The following is a 21,992-nucleotide window of genomic DNA, read 5'->3' as shown; positions in this document are numbered from 1 at the left end:
TGAAGCTAATTGTCAATAGGAGAGGATCTGCACACTGCACACCCAAGATTTCATGAACAGAGGCATTAAAATAAGCTCTGCAGACAGACTCTTGGGAAGATCAGTCATCGGATCTCAGATATCAAAGTTTCAGTCTATTAAATATTCCATATAGAAAGAACACCGTGAGCACAACTCAAGATGGTGCTAAGGTTAGGTTCCCAAACCGTTAAAGCAACAAATATGAACCTAGCACTCAACTTAAAGGTATTTGTAAGGCGGTTTATTGTAGTACACGAAAAAAGATGTTTCGGTCAATGTGACCTTCTTCAGTTACTACAAGGGTAAATCTAATTACAAAACAAAACGTCAAATAAAACAGAAAAAAATAACAAAGGAAAAAAAGGGAAAAAAACAAAGGAAAACAGAAGTATATACAAACAATAGTCAAAATGGTCATACAAAAATAGGATAAATTGGTCGCAGATAACACCAGGCAGCCCACACAGCCCATAGCACGCCAAATAATTTAAAAAGAGCCATAGAAAATATATAGCAGCAATCCATAAGAATGTCAAACATACCGTGTGGTATATAGATTGTGTAGAACTTATAGGCATCTATCAGAAAGGACGATGATGCTTTAGGCATCTAAAAAACAAGATACGGTGAAATGGAGCGTATGATAGTAGTAGTGAATCATGTAGCAGGAAAAAAAAAAAAAAAATAATAATTGTACTTACTGAGGAGAATGATCTCTCTAAGGTAATGAGCTGTGGAGGATATAGCAAGGGGGAGCATTATTGCAATGTGTGCATAAATAGTATCACCTCCCCTGTTGATAGGTACATATCAGCACTAAGTATTTACCTTGTCAGTATATAGGAGAGGGGCAAACGTGCCTCCAGATGCGGTGTCCACCGGCCATCTGATCCTGCATGCAGACATGCAGGTTTAAAAAGGGGAGGGGGAGGGATATTTAGTGGTGGGCGGCCAATGGGAGCTGTAAGCTCCAGTACACAGGAAGTGACTAACAGGAAGAATATGGCTGTGGGATCCACAGTACAGGGAGCTTGCTTTCCACCAGAGGAAAGACATAATAACAGATCAAAATGTGGAGAAACACATGCTAATGATAGCGGTTATGTGTGGGGATGCTATATATTGTTGGTAGGGAGATTGGAATTCAGAATTCAAGAGATAGAAATTAACATATAAATGACCATAGCCTGGTCAGGAGAAAACATTGAAGGGGTGGGAGTGAGCAGACAATGGTCCCTGGGTGTCGGGATTATGCTAATTGAGACACTATGCAGAGGTCCAGAGAAATATACTAAATAACTTTATTGTGATAATTCATACAAGGGCAGTATATTCAAGGAGAACTATAGAGAGAGAGGCAAAAGCAGCTGAGATCGACAGTATTTGTGCTGTGCAGACTTGTGGGAGAGAAATAACGCTATGTAATCCCAAATAGATAGAAATGGGCTTATAGCAGTGGCGTACAATTCCAACACATTAATATAATCGACTCTGTGAGAGAGAGAGGAATACGTTAGTATATTATGGCATCAAGACGGCTCCTAGAAAAACGAATATACATAAAAGTAGCATAATAAACAGGTCGGGAAAAAAAAAAAAAAAAAACATTACATACACTGAGTGTTGACTCTAATTTTGTAAGGGGCTTATGTGAGATGTAGTTTTTTACAAAAATGCTGATATTTCATAATCCCTATTTAACCCTCTCGGGCTCACACATTGCAATAATGCTCCCCCTTGCTATATCCTCCACAGCTCATTACCTTAGAGAGATCATTCTCCTCAGTAAGTACAATTATTTTTTTTTTTTTTCCCTGCTACATGATTCACTACTACTATCATACACTCCATTTCACCGTATCTTGTTTTTTAGATGCCTAAAGCATCATCGTCCTTTCTGATAGATGCCTATAAGTTCTACACAATCTATATACCACACGGTATGTTTGACATTCTTATGGATCGCTGCTATATATTTTCTATGGCTCTTTTTAAATTATTTGGCGTGCTATGGGCAGTGTGGGATACCTGGCGTTATCTGCGACCAATTTATCCTATTTTTGTATGACCATTTTGACTATTGTTTGTATATACTTCTGTTTTCCTTTGTTTTTCTCCCTTTTTTTCCTTTGTTATTTTTTTCTGTTTTATATGACGTTTTGTTTTGTAATTATATTTACCCTTGTAGTAACTGAAGGTCACATTGACCGAAACGTCTTTTTTCGTGTACTACAATAAACCGCCTTACAAATACCTTTAAGTTGAGTGCTAGGTTCATATTTATTAAACATTCCATGACCTGCATGTCTATATGGATGGTTGATTTTCCGACAGGTTCATTTAAGTGTCCCACTGTGGAAATATATATTTTTTTAATTCAATCCTTTCTCTTGCAATGTTTAGAAAGGGGTTTCTGGGTACTAGGAAATTCACATTGAGTTTGCCCATGCACTAACGGGCCAAACATAACCAAGAGAGACTAGTGAATGGCTGCAAACAGTGATCTGAAAAGCTATAGGGAAAATTGTGCACCTTTTCATTATATAATACATATAGCCTTTATTTGCTGAACCAGGTTTACACAATGTAAGATAAAGCAGTGTGTGAAGACGGACAGTCTTTGGATACTAGAAGTGATTAAAAGCATAGTACGGTAATAAGTAAAACAAATATAGAAAAACATTGAACATTATTAATTCAAAGGAAGAAACATAAGTTTGTGCTGCACTAACAACATCCGAAGCCTGGAAATCCCAGGATGTTACATGTCCATGAGCTGCTTTATTTTTTTTTCTAACTTGTACCAAACTGGGATTTTCGTCAAGGCACCTCAGCTACATTATAAACTATGATGAACTGGGCTGATCACTTCTGGAAGGTTATTAAACTGCAGAGTTTTACACAAATGAAAATAAACATAAGACAACTAGTAAATCCATGGGGAGGCTAACGTCATCTTCTAAATTGTTCTTTTGTAGAGGTCTGAGCCAAAAATAATTCCAGACCCCAAAGTGAAAAGTGATAAATGGCAAACAAAGAAGTCTTACAAGCCACATAGTTGTCAGAAACCTGCCCAATCTATGAGGAGGCTGCCCTCTGCTAAATTCAGAACATTTATTAAAATCAATACTTTATAACGAGTTTCAACATTTCTAAGAAGTTCTGAGGAGTTAGCAAAGCTGTCAATCTTGTGCATTCAATGAGAACATAAGAAGAAATAGGAGCTAAAGGAGCAGATCTGCATTCTTCACACAGTAGTCACCCACAAACCTGACACTTTCTGTATGACTTCATTCACTTCTTTCATGAAGACTTTTTGCACAAATACCAGGTGGTTCAGTAGATCAGTAGTGAGATTGTGTTCAAATGACCCAACCTGTTATTGAGAGATATCTGTTATTAATATATATTTTTTTAATCAATAAACTTATATTGAACGTCAACTAACAGCAGAATTATTATTTTACATGTCATCATACAGTACATATACAGGAATAATGCCTATATAATCCAATTATTCAATGACATTCAAATAACCACCGTATACACTTCTGCCCTTCACAACCCAGAACTAACATTCACCCTCCCCACCTTTCAACTTCTTTTTAATATTCAAGAAATTCAATTTCTATCATAATAATACATTTAATAGCTGTATGCTTTTTACATAACACTAAAGATGCTAGAAGACATAACACTAAAGAAGACAGCAAAGGAAGCATTTGATAGGAATGAAAGTGCTAAATATCATTAACCCCTTAGCGACAGAGCCAGTTTGCAGCTTAATGACCGGGCCAATTTTTACAATTCTGACCACTGTCCCTTTATGAGGTTATAACTCTGGAATGCTTTAATGGATCCTGGTGATTCTGAGATGTTTTTTTCGTGACATATTGTACTTCATGTTAGTGGTAAAATTTCTTCGATAAGTCTTGTGTTTATTTATGAAAAAAAACGGAAATATGGCGAAAATTTTGAAAATTTTGCAATTTTAAAACTTTAAATTTTTATGCCCTTAAATCAGAGAGATGTGTCACAAAAATTTCTTAATAAATAACATTGCCCACATGTCTACTTTACATCAGCACAATTTTGGAAGCAAATTTTTTTTTTGTTAGGAAGTTATAAGGGTTAAAAGCTGACCAGCGATTTCTCATTTTTACAACAAAATTGACAAAACCATTTTTTTTAGGGACCACATCATATTTAAAGTCATTTTGAGGGGTGTCCATGACAGAAAATACCCAAAAGTGGCACCATTCTAAAAACTAGACCCCTTAAGGTGCTCAAAACCACATTTGAGAAGTTTATTAACCCTTTACGTGCTTCACAGGAACTAAAGCAATGTGGAAGGAAAAAATTAACATTTAACTTTTTTTTGCAAAAAATTTACTACAGAACCAATTTTTTTTTATTTTCACGAGTGTTAAAAGAGAAAATCAACCACAAAATTTGTTGTACAATTTCGCCTGAATACGCCAATACCCCATATGTGGGGGTAAACCACTTTTTCAGCACACGGCAGAGCTCGCAAAGGATGGAGCGCCATTCGACTTTTTCAACGCAGAATTGGCTGGAATTGAGATCAGATGCCATGTTGCGTTCGGAGAGCCCTTAATGTGCCTAAACAGTGGAAACCTCCAACAAGTGACCCCATTTTGGAAACTAGACCCCTTAAGGAACTTATCTAGATGTGTGGTGAGCACTTTGAACCTTCAAGTGCTTCACAGAAATTTATAACGTAGAGCCGTGAAAATAAAAAAAACAGGATTTTTGGGTTGCTTACCGTAAAATCTGTTTCTCGGAGCCTTCATTGGGGGACACAGAGACCATGGATGTATGCTGCTGCCACTAGGAGGCTGACACTATGCACAAAAAAAGGTTAGCTCCTCCTCCGCAGTGTACACCCCACCAACCAGCAGGAAATTCCTCAGTTAGTGAGAAAGCAGTAGGAGAAGTAACAGAAAAGATTGAAAAACAGAACCGACAACTCAACTGTAAATAACTAACAACCATAAGAACAGGAGTTGTAGAACATAGGAGGGTGCTGTGTCCCCCAATGAGGGCTCCGAGAAACAGATTTTATGGTAAGCAACCCAAAAATCCTGTTTTCTCTATCGCTTCATTGGGGGACAGAGAGACCATGGGACGTCCCAAAGCAGTCCCTGGGGAGGGAGAACAAACTTCCATCAGGCCAGCGGACTCACTACCGCTGCCTGCAGGATCCTTCTACCTAGGCTGGCATCCGCCGAAGCATAGGTGTGGACTTTGTAGAATTTCACAAACGTGTGAACCGATGACCAGGTTGCAGCTTTGCAAAGCTGCAGCGCGGAAGCTCTGTGGCGCACCGGCCAGGAGGCACCCACTGCCCGGGTAGAGTGAGCGCTAATTCCCGGAGAGGCCAATCTATGTTTGACCCGGTAGGCTTCCTAAATTGTCGATCTGATCCAGCGAGCAATAGTAGCTTTGGAAGCCGGCTGACCTTTTCGCGCCCCATCTGGAATGATGAAGAGAGTCTGTCTTCCGTAAAGGAGTCGTCCTAGCTAGGTAGACCTTCATCGCCCTGACCAAGTCAAGTTTGTTCAAGGAGCATTCCCAAGGGTGAGTTGGATCCGAACAAAAGGACGGGAGAACAATATCCTCATTCAGGTGGAAAGTGGACACCACTTTAGGAAGGAAAGAGGGAGGAGGCCGCAGAACTACTTTGTCCTGGTGGAGTACCAAGAAAGGAGAGCGGCAAGAGAGGGCCGCCAATTCCGACATGCGCCGGATGGAGGTGATGGCTACTAGGAAGGCTACTTTCCATGAAAGGAGAGATAGGGAAACTTCCCTGAGAGGTTCAAAGGGAGGACCTTGTAGAACCTCGAGAACCAGATTAAGATCCCAAGGATTTACGGGCGCTCGGTACGGAGGAGCCGTATGAGCCACTCCTTGAAGGAAGGTCTTGACCTGAGGACGGGAGGACAACGTCTTCTGAAATAAAATGGACAGCACAGAAACTTGACCTTTTAAAGAGCTGAGGGCAAGGTCTGCATCAAGCCCTGCCTGAAGAAACGCCAGGACAGAAGGGAGCGAAAAACGCATGGGCGAAATGTCGTTAGCCTCGCACCAAGTGAAATAGGCCTTCCAAGTACGGTAATAAATTTTGGAAGACGATGGCTTTCTGGCCCGGATCATGGTATGAATAACTCGATCCGAAAAGCCTGATCGTTTCAAAACCTCGGTCTCAACAGCCACGCCGTTAAATTGAGCGGCCGAGAATTGGGGTGGCAAATCGGACCTTGAGACAGCAGATCTGCCCTGTCTGGAAGCTTCCAGGGGGCGTCCGTGAGAAGGTTGACGATGTCCGCGAACCAAGACCTTCTGGGCCAATTCGGGGTGATGAGGATGACTGGAATTCCTTCAACCTTGATTTTATTCAACAGCCTGGGAAGAAGAGGCAGGGGAGGGAACAGGGAGGGGAGCTGAAACTGCGACCAAGGAATGGCCAGAGCACTGGCGCCCACTGTGAGAGGATCTTGAGACCTGGATTCAAACTGTGGGACTTTCCTGTTGAGACGAGAAGCTAGCGGATCTACGTCCAGGGTTCCCAAACGACGGCAAAGCTGAAGAAACACCTCCGGATGTAGGGACCACTCTCCTGCCGCGAGACCCTCGCGGCTGAGAAAATCGGCGGCCCAGTTGTCCACGCCGGGAATGTGCACCGCGGATATTGCCGGGACTGAAACCTCTGCCCAGTGAAGGATCTTGGACACCTCTGCCAGGGCTAAGACGTTCCATGTCCCCCCCTGGCGGTTGACATATGCCACCGCTGTGGCATTGTCTGTATGAATTCGGATAGGCAGGCCCCTGAGAAGTCTCTCCCAGTGAACGAGAGACAGATAAATCGCTCGTATCTCGAGGATGTTGATCGGCAGGGCTGACTCCTGAGTCGACCATCGACCCTGAACAGTGTGATTGCGGAACACTGCCCCCCAGCCGAGAAGGCTGGCATCCGTTGTCACAATCTGCCAGTGAATGGGAAGGAATGACCGTCCTAGGGAGATGAGAGGAGACGTCAGCCACCAATTGAGGGACTGCTTGACCCGGTATGAAAGACGAAATGGGCGATCCAGGGAGAGGACAGACCAGTTCCACCGAGACAGGATGGCAAGTTGGAGAGGTCTGGAGTGAAATTGGGCAAAGGAAATCGCCTCTGTCGCCGCCACCATCTTTCCCAGGACTTTCATGGTTGTCCGGAGAGATGGAAGTCGTATGATCTGCAGCGATTGTACATCCCGCTGCAGGGAGCCAATTTTCTCTTAAGGGAGAAAAACCCTCGATCGACGAGTGTCGAACAATAGAACCAGAAACACAAGACAGGACTTCTTTTTGTTGATGAGCCACCCGAAATTGGACAGAGTGTCTAGGACGATGGTAAGACTTTGGCGAGCTTGATGAAAGGATGGAGCTTTGATCAGAATGTCGTCGAGGTACGGAAAAAGAACGAGACCTCTGATTCTCAATAAGGCCATCAACGCCGCCATGATCTTTGTAAATACTCTGGGTGCGGTGGCGAGACCGAACGGCAGTGCACCGAACTGGTAATGTTCCTGGCGAATCGCGAAACGCAGGAATTTCTGATGCCCGGAGAATATGGGAACATGTAGATAGGCATCTTGAATGTCTATTGAACACATGAACTCCTGCGTTTCCATGGAAGCGATTACCGACCGACGAGACTCCATTCGGAAATGAGGCAGTCAGACTCTCTTGTTAAGTACCTTGAGGTCCAAGATGGGGCGAACTGTCCCGCCTTTTTTTGGCACCACAAACAGGTTTGAATAAAACCCTGTGAAACATTCTGATTCGGGAACGGGCACAATCACTCCGGAACTGAGGAGAGAGGCGATGGATGCAAAGAACCCCGGAACAAAGGCAGGATCTTTTGGAGGTCGGGACACGAAGAAACGATCCCGGGGGCGAGAAACGAACTCTATCTTGTATCCTGATGATACAACTTCCCTGACCCAAGCGTCCTATACTGAGGCAAGCCAGACGTCTCTGAAGAAAAGGAGTCGACCTCCCAATTGAGAAGGACCCCCGGGAGTTCGTGGATAGTCATGCTGATGTGAACCGTCCAGATCTGGACCTGGAGGATCTGCCCTGGGAGGAGTGAGATCGCCAGGAGGGAGTGGGTCTGAAAGACACCTTTTTCCTATCCTGGCGTGCCTGCGGTCTCTGTTGGTTAGAGAAGTTCTCTGCCGTATTGAAGCGGCGGAAAGACCGAAAGGGCCGAAACTGACGTGTTAGCGGAGGTCTGCGAGGCTTGGACTGAGGGAGGAGGGAACTCGTGCCCCTAGTGGCGTCCTTAATAATCTGGTCCAGCTGGGATCCGAAGAGACGCGCTCCCTGAAAAGGCAGATTGGTAAGGGACTTTTTTGAAGACAAATCCGCCTGCCAAGCTTTGAGCCAAATTGTACGTCGGACTGCCACCACGTTGCTTGACGCCTGAACTGCGCAGGACGCGGCATCCAAGGAGGCAGAGAGCAGATAATCCCCTGCATGGGAGATCTGGTTGGCCAGTTCGGCCAAATGCTCTGGTTGGGCCTTATCTAGGATGCCCTTGCGGAGATCCTCTGCCCAAGTGGCTATGGCCTTCGCTACCCAAGATGAAGCGAAGGCTGGGCTTAGCACCGCTGCAGCCGCTTCAAATGCTGACTTTGCTAAAGATTCTATAATTCTATCATTAGAATCCTTTAGTGACGCCACACCTGAAATTGGGAGAACCGTGTTGTTAGAAAGTCTGGACACGGGTGCGTCTACCAAGGGGGAAGCAGACCAGTTATCGGTGAGCTCTTTGGCAAACGGGTACAGCATGCCGAGGCGCTTCCCTCTTTGAAAACGCCTGGTCGGATTTTCTCTTTCCCTGGTGAGAATCTTGCCAAACTCAGAGTGGGAGGCGAAGACCCTGGAAGGTGTTTCTGCCCGTCTGAATGAAACCTCCCGATCTGAGGATTTCGCAGGGGAGTCTGAGATTTCGAAGGTGTGGTTAATCGCAGCGATGAGGTTCTGTACTGTAACCTTCATGTCCGCGTCCTGGTCCGAATCCAGCTCTAAGAACCCTTCGGATGACACATCCGAAAACGTTTCACCTGACTCGGGTGAGGAGGCACGGGAGGGCGACTGCTGGGAAGGACTATGTGGGGATGTGAGGCCAGGAGAGGATTCCGGCCGGAGATCCTGCCTGGGTCTTTTGCGGCTTCTGCTGGCTGGCTCAGATGGAATGTCTTGCGACCTGCTGGACCCTGCACAAGTGTCCAGGGGCAACTTATCAAGAACGGCAACTAGGGACTGAGACACTCTAGTGAGGTCTGCAACAGATTGTGAAAGAGATGAGGCCCAGCCAGGGATGGGGGGTTCGCTTTCACGTGGCACAATAGATGGCTCCTGAACGGGGTCATGCTGAATGGGATTGCTGCAATCCAGGCACAGGGAAGTAGGCTGACCTGAGGGAAGTTTGCGATTGCAAGAGGAGCATGCGAAGAACTGGACTAGAGTGCCCAAGGGGGCCGGCGGACGGCTACGCTCAGACTTAGAGTTAGACATAATGAAGGAGGAACAGAAGGACCCTGAAGAAAAGCCGGAAGGTTGGGGGACAGAAAGGCAGAGGAGTGTTATGATGAGTCACCGAAGTCAACCTATCTTTCTATCTGTGTTAGTGTTTTCATCTTGCTTCACCGTCATTATATGTTGGGGGCTGCCTATTGCTTTGGGGTCTGCTCTGGGGCAGTTTAGTTTTTCCCCTTTATGTCTTTAGGCTATGTAGTTCTCCAGCTGTGATCGAGGGGTCTAGGGCACAGTAGGAACCCCCCACGGCTACTGCTAGTTGTTGTGGATAGGTTCAGGGGTCTGCAATCCGATAGCTGCCAACCTCTCTGGTTTTTCTGGACTTAGCTGGTATTTTGTTTTTTCCTCCTTCGGTGACTCATCATAACAGAATCACCAGCCATACTGCAGACCCTAGGGTACTCAATAGCAGGAGAGAATTGTAAAAAAAAAAAAAAAAAAAAAGTGTCAGAATTTTTTTTTTTTTTGTGTGCATATTTTTTCCTCTATATCTCTGAGGCCGTAGGGGGAATTTTTCTCTCAATGGAGATGAAGCAATTGTCTGATCGTGTGGAGCAGCTCGCTGCTGAAGTGCGGGGAATTTCCGCCTATCTTGCTCATTCACATGCTGCTGAACCAAAGATTCCTACTCCTGATGTGTTTTTTGGGGATCGGTCTAAATTCTTGAATTTCAAGAATAATTGTAAATTATTTTTTGCCTTGAAGCCTAACTCGTCGGGGAACTCCACGCAGCAGGTTAAAATTGTCATCTCTTTGCTGCGCGGCGATCCCCAGGATTGGGCGTTTTTTTTTAAACCTGATGATCCTATTCTGAATAATGTGAACGCATTTTTTCAAGCCTTGGGGTTGTTGTATGATGAACCTAATGCTATTGATCAGGCTGAAAAGACCCTGTTGGCATTAAGCCAGGGTCGGGATTCGGCAGAGTTGTACTGTCAAAAATTCCGAAAGTGGGCGGTCCTTACTACCTGGAATGATGGTGCCCTTGGCAGCCCTTTTTCGGAAGGGTTTGTCAGAAACTGTAAAAGATACTATGGTGGGATTTCCTGTTCCCTCTGGTCTTGACGATTCTATGTCATTAGCCATTAGCCAGGTGGATCGGCGTTTACGTGAACGCAAAACTACACGAGAGATGTTGCCACCTGTTGAACAAATGTCTGAACCTATGCAATGTGATAGAGTTTTGTCTAGGGCGCAACGTCAGGAGTTCAGAAGGCTTAATAAGCTGTGTTTTTTTTGTGGAGATGCCTCGCATATTATTTCTGTCTGCCCTAAACGAGAGAAACGTTGTGCACACACATTTTCTGTGGGTGGGGCTCAACCTAAGTTTCTTCTGGCAATTACTCTGATCTGCTCCCTGTCCACATTTTCCGCCAAGGCTTTTGTGGATTCAGGAGCAGCTCTGAACCTGATGGACTTGGATTTTGCTAAACGTTGTGGATTTCCTATGACATCTCTACGGACGCCTATCCCTTTGAGGGGTATTGATGCTACTCCTTTGGCGAAGAATAAACCTCAGTTTTGGACCCAGGTGGTAATGCGGGTCGCCCCAGACCATCAAGAAAATTGCAGATTTTTGGTGTTGCATAATTTGCATGATACCATTGTTCTGGGGTTTCCCTGGTTGCAAATCCATAATCCAGTTTTGGATTGGAAATCTTTGTCTGTGGTGAGTTGGGGTTGTTGGTGTGCCCTTAGGGATGCTCCTGTTTTCTCCACCTCTCCCCAGTCACATGATGTTCCTGACTATTTGGCTGACTTTTATGATGTATTTAGTGAGAATGAGTCTGCGTCTTTGCCTCCTCTTAGGAGTTATGACTGTGCAATTGAGCTGAACCCGGGGTGTAAATTCCCCAAGGGTCGGCTTTTCAATTTATCTGTACCCGAGCACGAGGCTATGCGATCCTATATTAAGGAGGCATTGGAGAAGGGTCATATTAGACCATCCTCTCCACCCTTAGGTGCTGGGTTTTTTTTCGTGGCTAAAAAGGATGGTTCATTAAGGCCTTGTATTGACTATCGTGCCCTCAACAAAATTACTGTTAAATATCAGTATCCGTTACCCCTGATTTCTGATCTATTCTCCAGAGTTAAAGGTGCTTGCTGGTTTACCAAGCTTGACATCAGGGGGGCGTATAATCTTATTCGCATTAAGCATGGGGATGAATGGAAGACGGCGTTTAATACTCCGGAGGGACATTTTGAGTACCTGGTGATGCCTTTTGGGCTCACTAATGCCCCTTCTGTCTTCCAATGCCTCATGAACAATATATTCCGAGACTTTGTGGATAAATTTTTGATTATCTATCTGGATGATATTTTGATCTTCTCCAAGAATTGGGACTCTCATGTGGAACATGTTTGGACTGTGTTCCGGATTTTGAGGGAGAATTCCCTGTATGTCAAGGGATCGAAATGCCTTTTTGGGGTACAGAGGATTTCATTTTTGGGATTTATTTTGTCTCCGTCAACTATTGAAAAGGACCCGGCCAAGGTACAGGCCATTTATGATTGGGTTCAGCCCACTTCTTTGAAGGCCCTCCAGAAGTTTTTGGGTTTTGCTAATTTTTATCGGAAATTTATAGCTAATTTTTCTGGTATTGCCAAGCAATTGACGGACTTGACTAGGAAGGGTGCTGATGTGCTGAATTGGTCTCCGGAGGCTGTTTCTTCCTTTCAGGAGCTGAAGCGAAGATTCACTTCTGCTCCGGTTTTGCGGCAACCTGATGTCTCAGTCCCGTTTCAGGTGGAGGTGGACGCTTCTGAGATTGGTGCAGGAGCGGTGTTGTCCCAAAAAGATCCTGTGACATCTAAAATGAATCCTTGTGCTTTCTTTTCCCGAAAGTTCTCCCCATCCGAACGTTACTATGATGTGGGGAATCGGGAACTGTTGGCCATGAAATGGGCATTTGAGGAGTGGAGACATTGGTTGGAGGGAGCCAAACACCAAGTCGTGGTCCTTACTGACCACAAGAATTTGATTTACCTGGAGTCGGCCAAGCGCTTGAATCCTAGACAGGCTAGGTGGGCCTTGTTTTTCACACGTTTTGATTTTGTGGTCTCTTTTCTTCCGGGCACTAAGAATGTCAAGGCAGACGCCCTCTCTAGGAGTTTCCTTGCTGATTCTCCTGTTGTGACTAAGCCTGCTACCATCTTAGGCGAGGGGGTAGTTCTTTCTGCCATCTCGCCTGATTTGAGACGTGCTCTGGAAGAGTTTCAGGAGGACAAACCTGAGCGTTGTCCTAGTGGAAAGTTGTATGTTCCTGACCAGTGGAGGAAGAGAGTGATGTCTGAAGTTCATTGCTCTGCATTGGCTGGTCATCCAGGTATTTTTGGTACTAGAGATCTGGTGAGTCGGCCTTTTTGGTGGCCCGCCTTGTCTCGTGATGTCAGGAATTTTTTGCAGTCCTGTGGGACTTGCTCCCGGTCTAAACCTTGTTCTCGCTCTAGTGGCTTGTTGATGTGGCTGTGTTAGTGTTTTCATCTTGCTTCACCGTCATTATATGTTGGGGGCTGCCTATTGCTTTGGGGTCTGCTCTGGGGTTGAGCAAATGATGGGGCCCAAGCTAGCTACATAGGACAGGATAGGAAAGCTGCTGTCTGCCATCCGCAAAAACCCTATCAAAATGAGCCAACCGACTGATAGGAAAAACAGGCCCTGAAGTCGCTAGGCTTCAAAAGACTATATCAGCACTCAGGTATATTCTGAAGACAGAGCAAAAGAACAACAGATCAGAGACAAAAATGGAATTCAGCTCACCTCCGGCCGGGGATGGCAGAACTCCCAAAAAACAAGGCAAAACAAAAACAAAACTGAAGAGTACAAAGCAGAGCAGAAAAACTTAGCTTTGAGATGCAGGAATCAGACTGGTCTCCAAGAATCCAGCAGGAAAATCACCAGCCAGGAAGAAGGGCGTAGGCAGCCTTATATCCAGTCCTCAATTCCAGCCACCCAGTCATCATCTAGCTGCCCAGGTGTTTGGTAATCAGTCTCACTACCTTCCTTCACTAGAGGAGGGAGTTCATCAGACCTCAATGGTGAAGGGAAAAATGAACTCACAACAGAGGAGGTTGTCAGTCTGCAGTTGCAGAACTACTCACGGTCCGGTGTCCCCCAAAGCGATGTTGAAAATTGCAGGGCCCCAGCAGGGGATAGCTGACATCCCTCTATCATCTCCGGCTGACAGGCTGCAAAGATGGCGGCAGCCTGAGGTGGAGGAAAAAAAGCGGTTCAGGAGGGACAAGAAGGGCACAGTTAGCCGCCTAAACTAAAGGAAACCGCCCCCCTACCCAGCCACAGGAGAAGAGAGGCGGTGGGAGGGCCTAGGAACGGGCGGTAGCGCAGCCGGCCTATGAGAGTGAGCGGGGGGCGTGGCTGTGACGGGCGCGAAGGCCTAAAATGAAGCCGGGGACTAAATATGAGACGGCGGCTGCCTGTCAGAACTGGGCGGCGTGGAAGTCCCGCAACGCTGCCACCGACAAGGAAGACGCCGCCAGAACCACGCTGCAAGATGAAGCCCCCGATGAATACAGGCGGGGGGGGGGAACAAGGCCAGCACCGCAGTAGGGGCATAGATGAAATGCGGCGACCGTCGGGAGGCGTGGGACGTGTATAAGAGCCTGCCGTGCTGCCGTGGCGCCGCTCCAAGGTATCTGTGTGGTAATTTGCTCCGTGCGCCGCTCCTCTGCTCCAATAAAGGTACCTTCTTTATCAAACGCTGTCTGTTAATCTTTCCCGTGTCCGAGCCTCTTCCGACTGACAGGCTCTGGTGGGCGAGTGGGTGGGAGGTGTTTGGCAAGGACCATCCGTCGCTGGCACGCATCTGCCCTGAGCATCTGGTCCGCACGGAGAGCTATGAGGATACGGGATGGCAATACACGCCGTACTCATAGTCTCTTTGTGGGAGTACAGTTGTGACTCTTCACACTGTATCCCTCCGGAAACGTGAAAAGGAACGACGCACATCGAGGTAGATATGGGTCTAATGAAAGACCCGTGTCCACCTCCTACTGACACTAAGCTAAACAGAGAAATTTCTTGCCGGTCGGTGGGGTGTATACTGCGGAGGAGGAGCTAACCTTTTTTTGTGCATAGTGTCAGCCTCCTAGTGGCAGCAGCATACACCCATGGTCTCTGTGTCCCCCAATGAAGCGATAGAGAAATCCATTTTTTTCCACAAAAATGATCTTTTAGCCCCCAAATTTTTATTTTTACAAGGGTAACAGGAGAAATAATACACCCACAGTTGTTGTGCGATTTGTCCTGAGTACGCTGATACCCCATATGTGGGGGGGAACCACTATTTGGCCGCATGGGAGAGCTTGGAAGGGAATGAGTGCCATTTTGGAATGCAGTCTTTGATGGAATGGTCTGCGGGCGTCATGTTGCGTTTGCAGAGCCCCTGATGGGCCTAAACAGTGGAAACCCCCCCAAGTGACCCCATTTTGGAAATTAGACCCCCCCCCAAGGAGCTTATCTAGATGTGTGGTGAGCACTTTGAACCCCCAAGCGCTTCACAGAAGTTTATAAACGCAGAGCCGTGAAAATAAAAAGTCTTTTTTATTTCCACAAAAGTGATTTTTTAGACCCTAATTTTTAGACCCCCAAAGTTGGTAAATAGTGGAAACCCCTCAATTCTTGCTCCAACCCTAACCCCAACACACCCCTAATCCTAATCCCAACCTTAACCCTAATCCCAACCCTAATCCCTAATCATAATTCTAATCTTAATCCTAGTTCGCCCTAACCCTAGCCCAACCCTAACCCTAGCCCAACCCTAACCCTAGCCCTAACCCTAATGGAAAACTGAAAAAAAAAATATTTTCTTTATTTCGTTATGTTGGCCTAACTAAGGGGGTGATAATCGGGGGGGTTATGTACTATTTTTTTTATTTTGATCACTATGATAGTTTATCATAGTGATCAAAATGAATGAATGGAATCTGCCAGACGGAGCCGACAGATTCCCGGCGGGCGCACTGCGCATGCCATTTTCTTCCGGATCCAAGATGGCGGCGCCCACCGGAGGACACCGGCGGGACGCGGGACCACCGGGAGGGGACCCTGGACCACGGAAAGGTACCGGGGGGGGGATCGGGGACCCTAGTTCTCTCTTCTCTGATGTGCGATCACATCAGAGGAAAGAGAAATTTAATGCAAAAATCGCTGCTTTTTTCTTTTGCGGTCGCCGTTATAGGGTTAATAACGGCGATCGCAAAAGCGGGGTCGGTAAAAACCGACCGATTCATGTTCTCTGGGGTCTCGGCTACCCCCGGCTGCCGAGACCCCGGAGAAAATCCGACACTGGGGGGCGCTATTCACTTTCTCCACAGCGCTGTGAATTAGCGGCGCTGTGGTTTATGTACACTTAATCACCGCCGTTAAAAGACGTATCGGCAGTCGCTAAGGGGTTAAAGGGACTCTGTCACCCCATTTTTGGACTATCAGCTGCTGGCACCGCCATCAGGGGCTCTGTAATGCTGTAGATAAGCCCCCGAAGTAACCTGAAAGATAAGAAAAACGAGTTATACAGTATTATACTCCGGACCGGACCGCTACAACCATCGGACCTGGACCACCCCTGGGTGAGTATAATATAACTCATTTTTCTTATCTTTCAGGTTACATCGGGGGCTTATCTACAGCATTACAGAATGCTGTAGATAAGCCCCTGATGGCGGTTCCGGCAGCTGATAGTCCAAAAATGGGGGGACAGATTCCCTTTAAAGGGGTTGTTCAAACTTATGTTAATGTTGATGAACTATCCTCAGAAAAATATCGGATCTGTGGGGATCCAACACTTGGAACCTCCACCAAACAGCTTGGCTCTGGTTGGATGTAAACAGTGTACTACGCCTGAGGAGCACAGCTCCGTTCACAGTTTAGTGGCCATTTCCAGGTACTGCAGCTAAGCTTAAACTCAAGAAAGAGATGAGCTGCAGTTCTCAAAAATGTGATGAGCTGAGTGATTTTGGTACTATAAACTGTTTACATCCGGCTGTGGGTGCGGCACCACTGCTGGATTTCAGCTTTATCATAATGGAGTCTGTGAGTCCCCAGGCACTGGGTCCTATTTGCACTTAGAATCTTTACAACCTCGATAACTGTACCACAGACATGATGTTATCTGTTTCTGTGGTCACAAAGAAGACTAAGTAGCCCCATGTAGCTTGTGAAATGAAACCAAGGCCTAGCATGCCTTTGACTTCTTACCATTGTAAAATACAGAATAAAAAGTAAACTTCTCACCTCAGCAACACAACGCAAGTAGTTTCCTTGTAGATAATAGCCCGGCTTGGCAGGCAGGTCATCCATACTCCACACCTGATCAGAATAATTGTCGTGTTCTTCCATGATGTATTTACCATGCATTGTGACCGGAGGAAGATTAAGACTTGCTGATGGGGGAATTGTAGACATGTCGGTAGGGGATACCTTCGATGTAAAACGTAATCTGTGATTTGGCAGCTCAAAAGTAAATCTTGTTTGGGCACCTGCAACAAAAAATAAGAAATACTTGATCATTTTTGCACCAACTGTTCAGGCATATGTACATGACATCTGTTTAATGCGGGGGAACCTGCCAAGTTTTTTGTATGTGGAACCCTCTTTGGGATATGGCATGGTTTTCTGCGGGATTTTTAAAATGCTACATAAGATGCCAAGAGTATTCCAAGCAGAAGCCCCAGAGAAATATTCAGGTCACTTCTTTTAACCTCTTTGCGTCTCTTAAAAGCAGTTAAAAGATGATTAAAAAACAAAAGTATACACAAGTCATTTTGACACAGAAATGCATATATTTATTCTTTTCAGCATTTTTACTGTACCGAATTTTTCGGATTATAAGACGCACTTTTTTCCCCTAAAGTTTTGTGGGGAAAAAAGGGGTGCGTCTTATAATGTGGATATACCTTACCTTCCACGGTTGAGCAGGGTCCCCTTGGTCGCTGCTGGAGGAGGCAAGAGTGGAGTGCTGCTGCAGGCCGCAGGCTGGGATGAGGGGATGTTCCGATGTGCGCAGGTGAAAATGGCTGCGGTGCTCTGTGGTGCTCCTCTGGCAATTTGTGAAAGACAGGAGCCCCCCCCGCACATCCATTAATGCGATGCGGTGGCCTCCGGGAAAATGGCCACCAGGGTCGGCGCATGCTCAGATTAAGAACTCAGCAACGAGATCTCATCCCGGCACATCCTCTCATCCCAGCCTGTGGCCTACAGCAACTCTTGCCTCTTCAAGCAGCGACCCTGGGACCCCGCTTCACCGCAGCCACCACCCCTGGTTATCAATAAGAACCATGGATTATAAGAGGTACCACCATTTTATTAGAAAAGGTTTTCTTCCTATTTTTCTCCTAAAAATTTGGGGTGCATCTTAAAATCCGGTCCGTCTTATAATTCACAAAATACGGTACTTTTTTGCAAGGATTTCAACACAGACCCACCTGAAAAGATGTCATGTGTACATGCCCTTATCCCAATAAAAGAGGATCTGCTCATGCAATGTCTGGAGCTAAAATTGCCAGATATCAAAACTGATTTAATGGAGTGGAGTTTCTTCCCCATCACTCTCACTATAATGCTAATACATCTATATCTGTTTTTTCCGTACTTCATGTGACGTTACGCTTGAGGGGAGTCTCAAATGGGACGTCACAAATGGATTGCCCTGCAGTCTCCTCTCTGCAGCTTTTATTACCTCCCTTAAACAGGATGTAATCATGGGTGGTGATGTGGTCACTTACTACAGCTACTGTCCATGCCACCCGCATCTTCAGTGACCGATGCCACACTTCAGTCACTACTGCCATAGTCTCTGCTTTTGATACCACCTCCTCTTTCCTTGAAATAAATAGTCCTCAGGATGTGGTGACAATTGCAATGTGAGTGATAGCAGTAACACGGGCTGAAGCTGTGGTCACTTCTCCATCACGACCCTTGAAACAGGTCATTATCAGGGGACAGCAAGCGGTGACAGAAGCTGTGGTAAATGACCACTCCCTGACGACGTCCTATTTCCGTGGGGGGGCATCCTCCTGTGACATCTCGTTTGAAACACCTCTCAAACATTACATCACAGGAAGAAAAAAAACCCAAAACAAACATATATAAAATAAATTACAAATAAAAATAGATTATTAGTGTAGGACAAACCCCTTTTATGGATTTGAGTATATAACTTTGTACATTCAGAATCTGCAGTCAATCGCCATCCTGGGAAACTAGTACGAAATGTCTATGGCATATTAACATGCAAAAAAAGGAATTTTCATATTAGTTTTAGATACATGATGCAAATGTCTACCAAAAAAAAAGGAGATTTTTGTGTACTCACCGTAAAATCTCTTTCTCTTAGCCTTTAATTGGGGGACACAGCACCGTGGGTGTTATGCTGCTGTCCACTAGGAGGCGACACTATGCATAATCTGAAAAAGATTAACTTTGGCTCCTCCTCTGCAGTATACACCCCTGGACGGCGTCAGCCTTCTCCAGTTTTGTGCAAAAGCATTAGGAGGAATATACCAGAAACATAACCATGCCTGTAAAAAAAGGCTACTATAAACAGGCTCAAACAACAATATGAGAACCCAACCGTAACAACGGCCCGCAAGGGCAACAGGGTGGGAGCTGTGTCCCCCAATTAAAGGCTAAGAGAAAGAGATTTTACGGTGAGTACACAAAAATCTCCTTTACTCTGTCGCCTTATTGGGGGACACAGAACCGTGGGACGTCCCAAAGCAGTCCCTGGGTGGGAAGCAGTGGACGCATATTGTACTGACAGTTCCCTAAATTTGGGGTACTGCCGCCTGCAGGACCCGTCTACCCAGGCTCGCATACGCTGAGGACAGGGTATGCACTCTGTAGTGTTTTGTAAATGTGTGCAGGCTAGTCCAAGTGGCTGCCTTACACACTTGATGTGCCGAGGCTTGATGCTGAATGGCCCAAGAGGCCCCTACCGCCCGCGTAGAGTGAGCCGTGATACCGGCCGGAAGAGTAGAATTGTTAAGGCGGTAAGCTTCTTGAATGGTGGACTTGATCCACCTAGCAAGGGTGGCGTTGGAAGCCGGTAGGCCCTTGCGAACGCCTTCTGGAAGAAGGAAAAGTGAATTAGACTTCCGGAAGGGAGCAGTCCTAGACACGTAAATACGCAATGCCCTGACGAGGTCTAGCGTATGCAGAGCCTTCTCCACTCTATGAACGGGAACCGGGCAAAGAGATGGTAATGAGATTTTCTCATTGAGGTGGAAGGTGGACACAACCTTCGGAAGGAAGGATGGCACTGTACGGAGAACCACCTTGTCCTGATGAAAAACCAGGAAGGGTTGTCTGCAGGAAAGAGCTGAAAGTTCGGACACCCTGCGTAGCGAGGTGATTGCCACCAGGAAAAAACACTTCCTGTGATAGAAAGCGGAGTGAGACCTCCTTTAGGGGTTCAAAAGGAGGTGTCTGTAGTGCTGTCAAGACCAGGTTGAGGTCCCACGTCTCCGACGGATGTTTGTAGGTGGGAACCAATCGAGAAACCCCTTGGAGAAAAGTCTTCACTTGCGGCTTGTTAGCAAAATGCCTCTGAAAGAGCACTGAAAGCGCTGACACTTGGCTCTTAAGCGAGCCCAGGGATAGCCCGGCGTCCAGACCTGACTGAAGGAAACCGAGGACCTTTGGAAGAGAATAGGGGAGTGGGATGTGCCCACGAAATTCGCACCATGTGAAGAAAGCCTTCCAGGTACGATAGTAAATTTTGGCTGAAGTTGGCTTTCGAGCCCTGATCATGGTTTTAACAACGTCCGATGAAAAACCTGCTTGGGTCAAAAACCAGGTCTCAATGGCCACGCCGTCAAATTGAGAGCCCCTGATTTCTGGTGGAAGAACAGGCCTTGTGACAGAAGTTCGGGACGTGTGGGGAGACGCCAGGGAGCGTCTGCTGTGAGTTGCACTATGTCGGCCTACCATGTACGCCTGGGCCAGTCTGGAGCGAATAGGATGGTGGGAACACCCTCCTGTTTGATCTTCCTCAGGACTCTGGAAATCAGGGGAAGGGGTGGAAAAATGTACAGAAGCTGGAACTGGGTCCAGTCCTGAACCAGGGCATCTGCTCCGAGCGACTGCGGATCGTGCGTCCTGGCCATGAAATTGGGAACTTTGGCATTGAGATGGGATGCCATCAGAACCACGTCCGGGGTCCCCCAACGACGGCAGATCTGATGGAAAACTTCGGGATGGAGAGACCACTCCCCCGAGTCCATTCCTTGACGGCTGAGATAGTCGGCTTCCCAGTTGTCCGCACCCGGAATGTGGACCGCAGAGAGTACCGACCTCGCATCCTCCGCCCAGTGTAGGATACGTGTTACTTCGTTCATCGCCTGGATGCTGCGGGTGCCGCCTTGATGGTTCACGTATGCCACCGCCGTGGCATTGTCCAACTGCACTCTGATATGAGAGTCTGCTAGCAAGTGATGGAAGGCTTTCAATGCCAGGAAGATGGCCCGAATTTCCAGGATGTTGATGGGCATGGTCACTTCCATTGGTAACCACTTGCCTTGCGCTCTGTGATGTAGGTGTACCGCGCTCCAACCCGTAAGGCTTGCGCTGGTGGTCAAAACCTTTCAGTGACCGGAGAGAAAGGATTTTCCCATTGCAAGCGAGGTTGGCTGGAGCCACCAGTGCAGGGACCTTCTGGTTTTCGCTGATAACCGGAACTCTCTCTTGAGGGAGAACAGATTCCTGTCCCAGGACTTGAGGATGGGGTCTGAGGTGAAACTGGGCAAATGGTACCGCCTTCATTGCCGCTGCCATCCTGCCCAGTCCGCTCATGGCATACCGGAGATCGGGGGAAACCGCGGAGGAGAGTGTGAACTCCCAAACGGAGGGCCAGTGCCTTGTCCCTGGGGAGGATCACCAGACCCCTGGAGGTGTCAAATAGCATCCCCAGGAAGGTCAGAGACTGACTTGGGGTAGTCGAGGACTTCTGTAAATTGACTAACCATCCCAGGCGACTCAGAGTGTCGATCATGATTGAGACTTTGACCTCGCAGTCCTTGAAGGTGGGGGCCTTGATGAGGAGGTCGTCCAGGTATGGAACGACTACTATGCCTCTGGAGTGCAGAACGTCCATGGTAGCTGCCATGTCCTTTGTAAATGTTCTGGGAGCCGTGGCGAGACCAAACGGGAGGGCCACAAACTGGTAATGGTCTTGGTTGATTGCGAGTTTGAGAAATCTCTGATGGGCGGAGCAATCGGTATATGCAGGTATGCGTCCTGTATGTCTATGGATCTATGGAGGCGAGATACTCTCCTTCCTCCATGGACGCAACGATTGACCGGAGGGATTCCATGCGAAGGTGACGAACTCGAACATACTTATTCAGTT

The 21,992-nt window shown here is 46.7% G+C and overlaps 1 protein-coding gene across 2 annotated transcripts in view; it reads right to left on the bottom strand.

The window, feature by feature from the left end:
- The window catches only part of BLTP1 (bridge-like lipid transfer protein family member 1), a 451,393-nt gene that overhangs the window by 142,606 nt on the left and 286,795 nt on the right, over positions 1–21,992 (bottom strand). For both annotated transcript variants that reach the window (XM_073572011.1, XM_073572012.1), the window contains 2 exons: positions 16,880–17,124; positions 3,292–3,397 (listed from right to left, as the gene is read on the bottom strand). In XM_073572011.1, the coding sequence (XP_073428112.1) occupies positions 3,292–3,397; positions 16,880–17,124 (351 nt within the window). The remainder of the gene's footprint in view (positions 1–3,291; positions 3,398–16,879; positions 17,125–21,992) is intronic.

The sequence above is a fragment of the Dendrobates tinctorius genome, unplaced genomic scaffold, assembly GCF_039654945.1.
Source record: "Dendrobates tinctorius isolate UK_male_01 unplaced genomic scaffold, ASM3965494v1 ptg000030l, whole genome shotgun sequence".
Classification (NCBI taxonomy): Eukaryota; Metazoa; Chordata; class Amphibia; order Anura; family Dendrobatidae; genus Dendrobates; species Dendrobates tinctorius.
This window is presented reverse-complemented; position numbering and strand designations above follow the sequence as displayed.